The 15,634-nt window shown below is 47.3% G+C and overlaps 1 protein-coding gene across 18 annotated transcripts in view; it reads right to left on the bottom strand.

Moving 5' to 3' along the window:
* Positions 1 to 14,649, bottom strand: part of NADSYN1 (NAD synthetase 1) — a 43,478-nt gene extending 28,829 nt beyond the window's left edge. For 13 of the 18 annotated variants that reach the window (XR_008615681.1, XR_008615683.1, XR_008615682.1 and 10 more), the window contains exons 1-6: positions 14,567 to 14,649; positions 12,876 to 12,975; positions 11,740 to 11,800; positions 9,637 to 9,753; positions 5,799 to 5,852; positions 5,263 to 5,352 (exon numbers count right to left, since the gene is read on the bottom strand). Coding sequence is in view for 14 of the 18 variants with exons in the window: in XM_028479294.2 (XP_028335095.1) it covers positions 5,263 to 5,352; positions 5,799 to 5,852; positions 9,637 to 9,753; positions 11,740 to 11,800; positions 12,876 to 12,975; positions 14,567 to 14,569 (425 nt within the window). In the remaining 4 variants the exon portion in view is untranslated. The other 5 variants (XM_055079570.1, XM_055079569.1, XM_028479298.2 and 2 more) reach the window with 5 other exon arrangements.
* Positions 14,650 to 15,634: the final 985 nt, after the last annotated feature.

The raw sequence follows: 15,634 nt of genomic DNA, 5'->3' as shown, positions 1-15,634 counted from the left end.
TCTGATTAGTTTCCCCAACGTGGATAACTAGGCATATATGTTTACATCTATATCAAGCTGGCCTAGCACCGAGTGACAGGATGGACCCATGGCAGGCAGCAACCACCCTGGCATCGAGGGACAAATATTTTGATCATAAATGCTTTCTATCAAAAGATCTGCAATCAAAAGGGGAAAATGATGGAGGAAATTTTCACATGTTGAGGTATGGGGAAGTCATTCTGGCTTATACATGATTTAACTTAAACTTTATACTAACCAGAACGACCTGTTTTGTGGCCTATCAAACATGCACTGTACATCTGCTTTAACCACTGAGGAAAAGAGTGTACTCAAAAATCAAAATAGAGTAACTGTGGTTCAGGCATCCAAAACAGAGCTGGATGGTCATTGTGGGTGTGGTTTCAGACATGCTCCAGTATTACTGAGAACTTGAATTTTCTGAACTGTATCAGACTCAAGGACACCACCAGCTGTTCTCAAAACAGTATCTGCTAGCTGCCAATTGCAAACTTATGTCCTCAAGGTCTCCTCTTGTAACTATGAAATCTTTTACTTTAGGAATAGCAGCAAACGAGACAGCTCAAGCCACAGCTTCCCAGCAGAGGGCTCTAGATTCTTTAGCCAGAAGGCTACTAGACAATAAAATTGCTTTAGATTATATTTTAACAGAAAAAGGGGGCATGTATGTAGTGGCCAATAGTTCCTGCTATGTATGTATTAATATCACATCAGAAATTAAAACCTATTTAGATAAAATCAGACAAAAGGCAGCTTGGCTCCAACAAATGTCATCCCCAAAACCTGGATTTGATCTCTTAAGAAATATCTTCTAAAAAAAAAAAAAAAGAAAGAAAGAAAGAAATATCTTCTAATGGATCCCAGCAAGAATAAGGTCTATGTTTGAGGGACTGATTAAACTAGGTATTATCGTTTTGTGTTTGCTAGGATTTATATCCCTTTTTGTCATAACTCTCTACTTGCTGTTTGTCTTGTATCTTTAAGCCCAAAGTCTTGGCCTCATTTTGGGATTTGTGAGGATTTGCAATCAAATTTGAAACAGTTTCATTCCTCAAAACTTTGTTAGGCCCACATCCCTCTTCAGTAGGAAGCAGCCAGAGTGGTCATGGCCCCCTTTCCTCAAGACTGAGGAATGATTAAAAGGTGGGGGAACTGAAACCATGCCCCCTAGAGTTAACAGAGTTAACAGAAACTGATGGCTAAAAGGAATTCTTGAGCTTGTCTTGCAGAGCAGCAGATTGGGAAAGAGCTTCTTAAAACCCCTCTGCTTGTAAACTGCCTTTACTGATGTAGCTCACTTTAGTTATTTTTTTCTTTCTTTTTTTCCTCTCTTTAATTGAATACATTCCCAGCTTCACGTAGCCCAGTTGTTTTACAAGAACGTGGAGGTTGGCTCATTGGTTACCAGGGAAACCAGGAAAGGGGCAAGTCCCTTATGGCCCCTTTGATAAAGTGCCATAGATAGTTCTGATCTAAAGATTAGAACAGTCGTCACTAGCTGGGGCCGGGGGGCAAGTATGTAGGCATTTACTGATTAGGCTCTATGACTAAGAGGGAAGGTGAGTCAGGTGAGTGGGGTGTAGGTGAGGCGGGGACTGGTCCAGCAGGGATGTACAGAAAGCCGAGAGAGTAGCCATCTTGGGTGGCCTGACTGCACAGCTGCAAACCTCAGCATCTCAGCATTTGGTTTGCTGCATGTTGGACAAATGGATGTGTCCACAGTAACAGACTTGTGATTAGCATCTGTAGTAGGGTGGGGGGCAGTCCAGTGGGGCTGAGCCCTGAACCTGTGGGGTCGGACACTACTTCCGGGTAGACAGTATCAGCACTGCGTTCATTGCCTGTTGGTGGTAGAATTGTAGAAAGCTACTGGATGCTGAGTTCCAGCAAATGAGTGACTGACAGGGGAAGACAGTCATCCAGGAGGCTGAGCAAACCCAGGAGGGAAGAGAAGCCCCAGAGAACTGTGACAGGGAGGGGGTGCCGGCTGTGCAGCCAGCCTGGGGGACAATGAGCAGACTGGGGCAGGAAGTGCCTGTGTGTCTGTGGGAGGAGTGCTGGGCGAGAACAGAGATGGAAAGCAGAGGAACTTGACCCTGGCCGACTCCAGGCAGGAGAAATGAGCGAAGAAACACGGATTCAGAACACAATCTGCAGCTCACTTGTGAATGTAGATCTCAGCCGATCACGAAACACTGAGCTGTGACTGGTTAGAGAGAAACAGCAAGCCCAAAATGGAGTCATCTGCCCCAAGACAGGAAACCAAGACTTAACTGCAGTTTCAACCTTTAAGAACAGGCAGTCTGATGTCCTGATCACACTGGGGAGGCAGGCTCTGCACGATGAAGACGCTGCTGTTACTATTCACAAGAGCCAAGACATGGAAACAACCTAAGTGTCCATTGACAGATGAATGGATAAAGAAGATGTAGTATATCTATGCAATGGAGTATTACTCAGCCCTAAAACAGAATGAAATAATGCCATTTGCAACAAAATGGATGGACCTAGAGATGATCGTGAAGTAAGTAAGTTAAGTCAGACAGAGAGAGACAAATACCAAATGATATCTCTTATATGTGGAATCTAAAATATGACACAAATGAACTTACCTAGGAAAGAGAAACAGACTCACAGACATACAGAACAGACTTATGGTTGCCAAGGGGGAGGCGGGTGCGGGGAGGGAAGGATTGGGACTTGGGATTAGCAAATTAGACTATTACATACAGAATGGATAAACAACAAGGTCCTACTATATAGCACAGGGAACTATATTCAATATCCTGTGATAAACCATAATGGAAAAGAGTATTTTTAAAATGTATATATATATATATATATATATATATATATATATATATATGTATATATATATATATATATATATATAACTGAATCACTTTGTTGTACAGCAGATATTAACACAACATTGTAAATCAACTATACATCAACTAAAAAAAAAAAACACCCTGCTGTTCCCTCTGTATCAAAGAGGAGGGCCTGGCCTGAAACTATCCTAACTTTTCTCTCGCGAATACCTTCTTGTCCTGTCCTTCTCCTGCCTATAAAAACCTTCCATTGTGTACAGCCCCTTCTATTTACTAGTGGGAAGCTGCCCAGTTCCTGAATCATTGAATAAAGCCAATTAGACAATCAAATTCACTCAGATGAATATTTGTTTTTTTAAACAAACAACCAGAAAACTGTGAAGTGCCCATGTTAGGAAGAGGAGGTCAGGGAGACTAATGGTACGGGCTGAATTGTGTGCCAAATCCTGTCCTTCCAGAGCAGGAGGCCACGAAATGGCAATGTCTGCACATGAGTTAGAAATACCAAGGTGGGGGCTTCCCTGGTGGCGCCGTGGTTGAGAGTCCGCCTGCCGATGCAGGGGACACGGGTTCGTGCCCCGGCCCGGGAAGATCCCACATGCCGCGGAGCGGCTGGGCCCGTAAGCCATGGCCGCTGAGCCTGCGCTCCACAACGGTGAGAGGCCCGTGTACCAAAAAAAAAAAAAAAAAAAGCAATACCAAGGCGGAACGCAGAGGCTACAGGAAAAAGGAGAAAAATAGAAAGTGGAAATGGACAGCTACGGGGAGCAGGGCTTGGAGACGGGGCAGACTGGGGGGGATTTGTGTATTTCTTTTTTGTCATCAATTTTAGAAAATTATTTATGAATTACAAACCCATATTATTATATAAAAGAGCAAACTATTTGTACTATGTATAAAGGAACAAACCATTGGATGAATCTCAAAAGCATCATGTTAAGCTAAAGAAACTGGTTACAAAGGAATGTACATGGTGTGACTCCATTTGTATGAAATCTAAGAAAGGAGAAGACTAACCTTGGGGGCAGCAGCTGGAAAGGGGCAGGGGTGCCATGGACATGGCTCTATCTTCTTTAGGGTGTGATTGCACGAATGCACACAATTGTCAAAAAAGAAAGCACCTAAAATATGCATATTTTATTGCATGTTATTTATGCCTCACTAAAAAAGTGTAAAAGTAAACACTATTTGATACAACATTCCCAATTGTAAAGAGAATTTCTGTCATATTATTACTTGGTATTACACGATTTTTATAATATTTAAAGCATTCAGAGCACAGAAAAATTTTTTTTAAATTTTAACTCACATAACACTGGCATATAAATTTAGAGAAGAGAGGGAAATCCTGAATAGATACTAGCAAATGGAAACAAAGTTTAACATACCACATCCATTTGGAGCTTATAAAGACAAGCAAAGACTTACCATGTTCATCTCAACATATGCTAAGAAGAAATTTGATAAATTCAACAACCATTCTCAATTAATTTTAAATCCGCAAAGTAAAAATAACTAAGGATGGATATAAATCTGAAACCAAATCAGAAACAGGAAGAGCTTTCCAAGTCAAGTTGGGAAAAAGACAAAAATGCCTGTTATCAAAGACATTTGTTCTAGAAATGATCTAGAATATTGTTCTAGAAACGCTGGCCAAGAAAAGTAGTTTTGAAAATGAACTGAGGGATATAGATATTAGAAAGAAGTAAAATTAGTTTTCTATTATATAATTTCTACTTGAGAAAAAAAACAAACTAAGAAAATCAATAGACTAACTACTAGACCCAATGAGAGAATGTAGTAAGGTGGCCAATTACAAAAGCAACACACAAAATCTCAAGTTTTCCTACATAAAAATATTAACCACTTAAAAATGTCATGTTAAAGATTCCATTTGTAATAGCAGCAACAATAAATAGACAGGAATAACTATAAGAAGAATATAGGGCAGGGGTTCTCAACTGGGGATGATTCTGTCCCCAGGGGACACTTGGCAATGTCTGGAGACATTTTAAATTGTCACAAATGGACATGTCTATCAGGTGGAGGCCAGGGATGCTGCTATACACCTTTCCGTGCATAGGACAGACCCCCACGACAAGAATGATCCAGCCCAAAGCAACGGGGCTGGAGCTGGGGAAACCCTGATATACAGGATCAGATGTATAATGATGGCTGATGGGTGACTGATGATTGAGAGTTTCATGTGGTCTGTGATAAGTGCGCTATAAATTAATCAGTAGTGTCAAAGCAGCCATATCTAAGCGACAGGTACTGTGGGGCAGGGACTTTGTCCGGAATTCTAGTCTATCTCCCCCGCAACCTGCACAAGCTATGCACAGGAAGATGCTTCATAAGCATCCAAGGAGCGGTCACACACCCGGCTCCTGCGCATCGGGCAGCGACTCACCGACTCCTGGACCACGGGGTAAACCAGCGCAGCTCTCGGTAGTTGCCTTCATTGGCCAAGGCCATTTTGGGTCTGATGAGCAGGATCTTCCTACAGGCAGGGGGACAAGGCCACTCCTGAGACGAACACGCCCCATGACAAGGAACAGCCGCCGGTCCGTCCACCCCAACAGTCGACGGGGACAGGGCAGCTAAGACCCGGCAGGGGGGCACTTGCGAGCAGCTGATGTCCAGGGTCTGCGAGGGGACGTGACAAGGCCTCTCTCCCTGGACTGACCTCCCAGCAATGGGGCCATGTGTCCCCAAACCCCACCCCGTGGCCTCTCTCTTTCTAATACCTGAAGGTGTCCGTGGTGGCAGAGACCAGGAGCAGTGCCACTTGAGTCACCTGCCTGGTACACCAGCCCCCACTAAGGTAGTTCCAGAAGACGCCTCCCTGCACATGGCCCCCAGGGATCATGCCCCAGGGCACTGGCACGCAGGCCCCTAGAGCTCAGGGGAGACAGGCGGGTCATTCTCCTCCCGGAGGTCACCTACCCGTTGAGAAATATCACCCTGCAGTTGTAGCGGACGTTTCGGTGCATTATGGGCCTGCGGAGAGAGGGGATGCACAAACACTTGTTGGCAAAGAGCAGAGCTATGCGTCTGTTTCGATATGAGTTTCTCCGTCCTTTATGCATCAGAAGGCTCCCCTGCGGCTTTCTCAAGCCAAAGTTAACAACAAACCCAAGTGTTTCTGCCACAGCGTAGGCTCTAAATGGGAGAGAGTCTTCTAAATAGAGCACCAAGTCCCTCCCTGCTCAGGGCTCTTCCTCTCCTCCTGGAAGGTTCTCGGACCTTCCACAGTGGCTCCCTCCCTCCCCTTCTCACATCCCTGCTGTCACGTCACCTCTTCATCCCCTGTTGGCCTCAGGCACTAGCCCCTGTGCCTCCCCAATTCTCCCTCCCAGCACCTCTCCTGACCCGAACACCCCCTCCCCAGAATGCAGGCTGCAGGGCAGGGGCAACGGGTCCGAGGGGCCGAGGCTGGGGTGGGGGGTGGTAGGCCCTGAGCAGATCTGCTCACCCCTCTGTGTGGACCCTTCTCAGGATAGACGTTGTGATTTACATCTCCTCCCGCACCACCTGGTACCTTCCTCCTCTGTAGGGGAGGGGATCAAAGCGCCAGAGGCTGGGGTGCTCTGCTGGCCACTGGCTGGCGCAGAACTGGGGCACAGCTGGGCCGAGATGGGGCAGAGCTGGGGCAGAGCTAGGCGGAGCTGGGCAGAAATGGGGCAGAGCTGGGGTACAGCTGGGCAGAGCTGGGCAGAGATGGCAGAGAAGGCAGAGCTGGGCAGAGCCCAGGTGTTGGAGCCCAGCTCAGGGTGAGAGTGCAGGAGCTCAGGGCAGAAGGCATCAGGCACCAGGGGAGGATGGCCTTAAGGGGTACGTAAGACGATGGATTGCCAGATAAAATTAATAAAGTAAATAAATAAGTGCCCTGGGACATGAGTAAACGAAGCAGTGATGCAGGAGGAAATAAAACCAACTATTAATAGTGTGGGCTATCAAGTCAGGTGGCCAGGTTCCAATCCCACTTTGCACTGGCTAATCCCGCTACCCTGGGTTCCTCCTCGCAGAGGGACTGGAGGACAGGATGCAGGCGGGGGTGCCCCCAGTTGTGGCCACGACACACGGATGCCACCAGCAAGAACTCCCACCACTGTGGTTTCTAATCCTCCCCGGGCCAAACCAAAACCTGCCTGTGTTCACATTTATACAAAAATGTGTTCAAGGCAGGAGGTAAACTTATATTTTAAACAAAACAGAGACCCTCAGTGAATATCCGATTTCCAATTGGAGTAAGCCTCTTGAACAAAAACAAAAACAAACAAAAAGAACTACGAGGACAACTGAAAGCTCAAAACATAAAGTTAAACAGCAAACAACATACAAGTAAAAGTATTTTTATCATATGTGGGAATGGGTTGATATTTTTCACATATAAAGAACTCTTAAAATAAATTAGACACAGACACTTCAATTGTAGACTAAAGAACAAGTGTCACAAATGGCCAAAAACAAACAAGAGAGTTCAACTTCCTAAGTCATGAAAACAAATAAATAAGATTTTTTTTTTAAAAAAAAATTATTGCGTGTTTTAAGATTCTATTTTGTTTCTTTAAGTTTTCTTTATTTTGAGCTAGCCCTTTGTGATCAGCGCTAAGGATAACACGCCTTCAAAAACAGGGCAGGAAGAAGGCTCAGCACCTTTTTCCTGGAGGATAATTTGTAAAGACAATTTCAGATGGAGAATATCAATGACATCATGGGGTATGACGGTTGTTTTCTTCAGGGGTGCTTACAGATCCAGATAAATGCTGGATTTCCAAAGAAAACTATCTTTAAATATGATTGTTAACACTTTGAGGGCCAAAAGCAGAAAAATTATAATCAGATTAAAAGTTCAAGGCCAGCAGAGGAAAGTGGAACAAAGAAAACACACAAAAGACAACAGGAAAAACAAAAAAGAAAAAAACATGATGACTAGGACATTTAATAAAGGGGCCAGAATCAGTCCATGTGGTGGGCTGCGTAAAGGCCCCCAATGATGTCCCCATCCCGATTCCTAGGACGTGTGAGCATGTCACCTCATGTGGCAAAGGGTACCTTGCCGATATAACAAAGTTACAGACCCTGAGATGGGAGATTATCCTGGACTCTCTGGGGCCCTCATCATAACCACAAGGGTCCTTCTGTGAGGAAGGAGGGACAGTCGGAGGGCATGTGGCAGTGGAAGCAGGGGTTGCAGTGATATGATCGCTGGCTTTGAAGATGGAGGGAGGGGGAGGGGCCACGAGCCAAGGGATGGCGGGCGGGCCTTCCAAGCTGGACTCTTCCAAGGAAACCGATTCTCCCCCAACAGCCTCCAGAAGCCCAGCCCTGCTGACCCGTTTCAGACTTCTGAGCTCCACACCCACAAGACAACAGATTTGTGTGGTTCTGTGTGTCGCATCTGCGGTACTCTGTCACACAGCAGCAAAAGAGGAAACAAACATGGTCCATGTATCAAGAATGATAGTAAGTGCGAACAAACTGGGTTAAAAATCTCATCTGTTTACTGCTTAAAAGAGACCTACTACACAGATGTCACAGCAGCTTGCAAAGGCATTGCAGAACACGTGCAGGGCCGAGGAAAAGAAAGCAAACTCGGCTACATTCACACCACATAACACAGAACGAAGGATGCAAACAGAAACAACATAAAGGCCCACCGGTGGGCTCTGGGTACACAAAGCACATCACAGACACACTCAAGAATAGTCCTAGGCCAGAGCCCTACCCACGTGACCTGCACCCGTGGAAACTACACCCTAAGGACCTACAGGCAGACCTCGTTTTATTGCACTTTGCTTTACTGTGCTTTGCAGGTATTGCATTTTTTTTTTTTTTTAAATGGAAGGTCTGTGGCAACCCTGCATATTGAGCAAGTGTATTGGCGCCATTTTTCCAACAGCTTTTCCTCACTTCCAGTCTCTGTGTCACATTTTGCTAATTCTCGCAATATTTCAAACTCTCCACCGGGAAAAAGATTACAACTCCCTGAAGGTTCAGATGATGGTTAGCATTTTTTATCAATAAAGTATTTTTAAAGTAACATAAGTACGTATATTTTTAGACATAATATTGCACACTTAATAGACTACAGTATAATGTAAATGTAACTTTTATATACACTGGGAAACCAAAAACTTCGTGACTCACTTTATTGCTATATTTGGCTTTACTGCAGTGGTCTGGAACCAAATTTGCAAGGTCTCCAAGGTCTGCCTGTAGACCACGTGGGCCTACAGCTATGGAATGTACATCATATACATCTATACTTATGGAACCTGCATCTATGGAACCTACACCATACAGACCTACACCTATGGAACCTACATCTATGGACCTATACCATATGGAGGAACCTACAACTATGGAATCTACAGCTATGAAAGCTACATTTATATACCTACACCCCCTGGAACCATATGGTCAGCATGTCAATATGGAGTGATGTGGAACCATCCCAAGACTTACCATTAAGTAAAGAAAGAGCTATACATGTGAAAGGGAGACCCTGTGCTCCCAGCTGTGCAAAGTGTGTTCCCACATGCACAGAAGCATCTGGAAGAACATACAAAAAAATCTCCCAAGAGCTGCCTCCGCTGGGGGACTTAGGTACCTGCAGGGCTAGAGAGGGAACAAACCCCACTTCTCTACAAGAGACCTTCTGTATCTTTGAAATGTGCAGATTCCACCTCCCTGATGTTAGGATGGCTCCAGACATACGACGCCCTTGAACTTGCCTCTTTCCAAGCTTGCCTTTCCCCATGCTCACGCCGGCACTTACATTCCCACATCACAGATGATATCCTGAGTGACTGGAGATTCCAAAAGGGCAGCCAGGACCTGGAGCGAATGCAGGAGCGTGTCCGACTCGTAATAATGATCCCAACATCCGTAGCCACTGCAGCGGGAGGAAGCAGGACGGTGAGCCCCTGAGACACACCGGGTGGGCCTGGGGGCAGGGGTGGGGCAGGGGCCTAGGGGCCTAGCGAGTCAGAACGTGCAGGGGTACAACCCAGGCCTTGGTATCTTTTTTTTTTTTGCCGTATGCGGGCCTCTCACTGTTGCGGCCTCTCCCGTTGCGGAGCACAGGCTCCGGACGCGCAGGCCCAGCGGCCGTGGCTCACGGGCCCAGCCGCTCCGCGGCACGTGGGATCCTCCCGGACCGGGGCACGAACCCGCGTCCCCTGCATCGGCAGGCGGACTCTCAACCACTGCGCCACCAGGGAAGCCCCAGGCCTTGGTATCTTTATAAAGCCTCCCAGGAGATTCTATTGTGCAGCCAAACTTAGAATCACTGCTCCAAAAACAACCACAAAAAACGATGCTTTTTATTGGAAATTCATGGACTGGACCCCATCCACTTCTCATAGTTGTCAGTTACAATGAGAAATTCTCTCTCATGTCAAAAAGTGTCTGCTCTTGGGTTTTTTTTTTTAACCTTCCATGTAGCCCAAATCCCACTAATCTACAAGAAAGGGATGCGAAAGAAACAAAGCTGGACCCAGAGAAAAACATTCCTCAGGCAAAGGGACCAGGAATAACCATTCGAATGCCACTCACACAGCTATTCCCGAGTTCCTTGCCGTAGATACTGAAGCTTGTAGTGGGCTGAATGGTGTCCCCCCGAAAGATGTGTCCACGCCCTAACCTCCAGAACCTGTGGAGGTGACCTCATTTGGAAAAAGTGTCTTTAGAGATGTAAGTGAAGGATCTGGAGATGAGATGACCCTGGCCCTAAATCCAGAGACAAGTGTCCTTCCATGAAACAGAAGGAGGAAAAGCCATGGAGAAGAGACGGGGCTGGGGATGGAGGGTTGCGGCCACAAGGCAAAGAACTGGGAACCAGAAGCTTGAAGAGGCAGGAAGGACCATCCCCTGGGGCCTTGGAGGAAGCAGGGCCCTGCTGACACCTTGATTTTGGACTTCAGGCCTCCTGAATTGTGAGAGAATAAATTCCTGTCGTTTTAAACCATCCAGTTTGTGAAACTTTGTTACAGCAGCTCCAGAAAAAGCTAATACAATGCTCAGTGTGGTCCTAACAGGGGACGTGGGTTGAGAGTAATTTCTCAGTCTGGGAGTCCCAGTAATGAAATGTACAGAATTTGTAAAGTACTATTTTATTTTGTTTTATTTATTTTACTATTTTATTTTCTCTTACTTCACTTCACTTTATCTTATTTCCGCACCACATGGCTTGTGGGATTTTAGTTCCCCAACCAGGGATGGAACCCCGACCCCCGGCAATGACAGCGTGAAGTACTAACCGCTGGACCGCCAGGGAATTCTCTGTAAACCACTTTTAAATCTTCACAAGGTCCTTCTCACTACGCACAGCCTGGAAGTGACGTTGCAAACGCCGAGCAAACTTTGTACACGTGAACACAAACCCCCAAACTGGCCTTGGCCATCCTTAATGCCTTGAAAAGCATTCCTCTCGGCCTCTGGTTCTGATAAGGGGGAGAGCCTGATTCTTAGATGAAAATGGGGTCCAGACCTGGGATGTCCTTTCCTCTCCAAGGACAGACTCCTGCCTCAGAGGCTGTCACTTCCTTACCTCCCAGGCCACATGTGATACCAAACACCAAGGCAATGCCAGACGTCCCGCCAGCTTTGACATCAGCCCTGGACTGGGAAAAGTCAGCCTCTCTACGAGCTCCTGTGTTACCCGACATAGGAATCTGGGATCACCCAGCCTTGCTGGGCCTGCTCTTGTTCAAGGGTGCCAAGCAAGCACACTCACGGGCTTCTGATGGTCTCCTAAATGGGCCTGCATGTCCGCAGTTCTCAATGCCCGCCGCCTCCTTCCTTGCACTTTCGGCTGAGGGGAGCTGATACAGACGCCTCTACCTGCCCACCCTGGGGGGGCTGTGTGCTCTGCTCTCACCATATTTCCAGTTCTGGTCCAAGCCTGTATCTTGCTCCTTTGTGTTTGGCAATTTCAATACCTACATGTACAGAGAGAGAGAAAGAGGGGCAATTTCAGCACCTACAACTGGTTCAAAGGCAGATGCAACCCTCTGCGGCCATAGGTGTCATAAAAAACCAAAGGGCATCTCCCAGACCCTGCTGACACCTGCAGGAAATGAGACACAGGCAGGGCCTGCAGGGCTGACCCTCAGCACCAAGGAGGAGGAGGGCAGGGGCGAGGGGGGAGTCACACACTGGTAGTTTATTAACCAGCAGATGCAGAAGACCCTGTGTAGGGAGAAGGCAGGCCCCAAAGGCACCAGCAGCAGGTACCAGCCGCCTCTGGGTTTGAGCAGCAGCCGGGGAGGAAAGGCTGGCCAAGTGGAGACTCAGCTCTGGCCACCGAGACGGCCTCTCTTCACTCCAGCTAGATTTGCTCTGAGCTCTGATGAGATGAAAGCAGGGTGAGATCGAAAAAAAACAGAAAGGACGAAGGTCCGAGGCACATGGCTGCTAAGATGCCCTCACCTGAATCAGTCTGTTTTTACTGCGGTTGGCAACCCTGCTGCAGGAAGCAGCTGAGGACAGCCAGTGTGAGGTGGCCGAGCCTGTAGGGTCGCCCAGGGCAGCCCCACTTCAGGTGTAGAAGTCAACAGTGCAAACTTGCGCTTTCAAAGGTGAGCTGGTGCAAGTGACAACTGTATGGGGACCCCCCCACACGCAATGACCGCACCTAGTCTCCAAGCTGGGGGGCTCACCCCTATTCCACTTCCCTCTTTGGGTCGGTTTCAGCTCTAGAAATGTCACATGCGACCCCAAGATATTTGAGGACAGGTTCACCCCAGCCCTCCCATCTCCACCTCCACGGCCAGACTTTTCTTACCACGTGTACATACCACGTGTCCCCAGGCACTGTAACCCACTCCGCACCCCCATTCACGAGGAGGACCCGGGCACTTACGGGCACAGGTGTGGTCATAAGATAGCTTATCTTATCTGTCCCCATGCCAACGGCTGCGAGTTTCTCCAGAGCAAGGCTGCGCGTGCGTCACAGCAACCCTGGCGGCCAGAATGGACCTTCGCCCCTCTGCCCCACGCCGCCCCTAGACTCACTCTTTAAAATCCTTTGCAAATTGCCCTCGAAGTCCAGGGCCCACTGGTTGAGCGCGCAGGTGGCCACGGTCACCTTCCGGCCCATCCTGGCTGCAGTCGCCTGGACAAAAGGCCGGCCGGACAGTGGGTCTTTCTGTCCTAGGGAGACAGGCTGCCGCGGCTTGTGCCCTTCCGGGTTGCCGCGTCCCGTCCCGCCAGGCCCTGCAGGGACTGGACCGCAGAGCCCCAGCGCCAGGCCCCGCCCAGATCTCCCCGCCCTCGCCCCGCCCAGCCCGCGGAGCTCCCCGCCGCGCCTGCGCAGGAGGGAGGCCCGCGAAGCCGCGAGTGCTCGGTAAGGGTGCAGGCGCGCTATCCCAGCCCGCGCCGCCCCGACTCTGACCGGGCAGGTGGGACGGTCGCCAAGTCCTGGAGCGCAGGTGGAGAGGGGCCGGCCCGCCCGCGTGCCCCCATCCCTCTGTTTAATTCCATACCTCCTCGCAAACTGCATCTTAATACGCTTGTGCAACTTTATTTTCCCCCGTGATATTAATTACGTTCTTTTGGTTATTTCTGCATTTGTCATTGCATTGTAGGAATAAAGCCCACTTTATCCGTTCATAACGGGCGGCCATTTAAGTTAGCAGCGTTGTGCCAGCACACACGCGCACTGCTATTTTCATTCCTGTAATGCATCCCCTGTGAGGGCAACTAGTTTCTCTATGCCTACCGTTGCCAGTTTCCCCTGGAGCTGCACTTACCTGCGCCTCGCCAGGCGTAGGATACGCATATGTGCAACTTTACTAAATGTTACCCAATTTCCTCTCTGAAGCATTTGAATCTATTCACTACCAGCAGTTTTTCAGGTTTTGTTTTCACATTTCACCCTTTAGTCCCCTTAGGGTAGGAATCATTTTTTTTCCCCTTGTGAACAAGAAGCTGGCTGACCATCGTTGATGGAATAGGCCATCTTTTTCTACTGGTTTGCAATGCTGCCTCTGCTATACATACCGTACACGTTTTCACATTTCAGACGAACTTGTATCCTGTTCATAAAGTTATGCTTGTTCATGAGCTTCAATTTGGAAATTTCAGAAAACCACAAAAATGTTTACATGTTCATTCATTTAATCCTCACTTCGACCCTTTGGGGCAGTTTTCGTTGCTAGAAATACCTCAGTTCTTTCCAGTATGCTCAAATATCTCCTGCCAACCATGGCTGGTTCTAGGCCTTGGCCAGGGAAGGAGCAAATCCTCCAACGTCTGGTTGGAGCAGAAAATAAGGACGTTCTCCAAAAATGATGGGAACATGTTATTTGAAAAGAAATAATCCGTTTGGAGGGGTTCCCACTGGCCAAGTATGGGACAATATGGGAACTTTAAAAAAAAGTAAATGACAGTACAGGATCGTAACTCAATGAGCGAAAAATCTATTAGTCCATACTGACAAAAAAGTAAGTAAGAGAGGGAAATGCTTTACAGAAGAATGCCAACTAATAAATATTGAAAGGATGAGGAAGTTAGATCACCCTTTTTGCATCAAGAAGTTTGGTTCAGGCAAGAGTCATCATTAAATGCCAGATAATTGGACCGAGGTTATTTGTGAGCAGTGTATTTGCAGTCTCAAAGTATCACTCTCCAGCTTACTCGTTAAACATGAAAGGAGAAATGGAGACTTTTGGCAGATACCACCTGAACCACACGATCAGACTTACCATCAACAAAGGGACAAAGTGACATCGTGTTGCCTCCTGCTATGATGCATGAAGATACGACATCTGGGTAGTATATCATCCTGCCCCACAATGCGTAACCTAAAAGCAAGGACAAGGAAAACAGCCAAGCCAAATCAAGAGACTTGCTGTGAAAAGCCAGCCTTGACTCTTCAAAATTGTCAAGGATGGAAAAGAAACAATAAAACAAAAGAGAAAGCACTGCTGGGGCAGTGGTCTAGATGAGGAGCTAAAGGCACAGTGTGGTTCCCTGATTGGATCCTGGGTTTTTCTAAATGAGCAATAAACAACATGATTGGGACAGCTGCAGGAAGCTGAATATGGGTAATATGTTAGACAATAGCATTGAATGGATGTTAAATTTCCAGCGTGTGCTCATTCTATTTTGGTAAAGTAGAAGAATGTCCTTGTTTTTAGGAGATGGATACTGAAATATTCAGGAGGGAGGTATCATCTGTAGCTAATTAGTGGGTGGGGGGGGAGGGAAACGAGGGGATACACACACCTACAGAGAGAGAGAGAGAGAAATTAAATATGGCAAACTGTTGACAGCTGCTGAATCTAGCCATGTGGGTGTTCACTTTACTAGTTATTCAACCGGCTTGCATGTTGGACATTTTCAAAATAAAAAACTACAGGGGAAAAACATGTCTCTGTGAGGGACACAGAGATGGCCATCCAGATGCCTCTGCCAGTAAAGCCGATGCCCCAGATGTTGGAAGTTGAGGTCAGCAGTAGACACCCTCAGCTGCCCTCCCCTCCAGGGGCTGCCTGGGTTGCACAGCTGCCCAACCCAAGGTCATGCCCTTGCAAGGCCAGGGGTATATGAAGGAGGCTTGGCCATTCCTGCTGTCCACAGAAATAATCAATAAACCAACCTACAAGAGGAATAGAAGAGTTTTATTTGAGGCAAACTGAGGATTAGAGCCCAGGAGACGCTGATTCAAGAAGCGATTAAAACTACAAAATGGGAGAGGCTTCTAAAGGCGAAAGCCCCCCAAATGAGAAAAGTTGTTTGTCAAGGATCGAAATTGCAGTTGGCAAGAAGTA

Source organism: Physeter macrocephalus, chromosome 18 (assembly GCF_002837175.3).
Source record: "Physeter macrocephalus isolate SW-GA chromosome 18, ASM283717v5, whole genome shotgun sequence".
In the NCBI taxonomy this organism is placed as follows: domain Eukaryota; kingdom Metazoa; phylum Chordata; class Mammalia; order Artiodactyla; family Physeteridae; genus Physeter; species Physeter macrocephalus.
The sequence above is the reverse complement of the archived record's forward strand: the minus strand, read 5'-3'. Positions and strand labels throughout refer to the sequence as shown.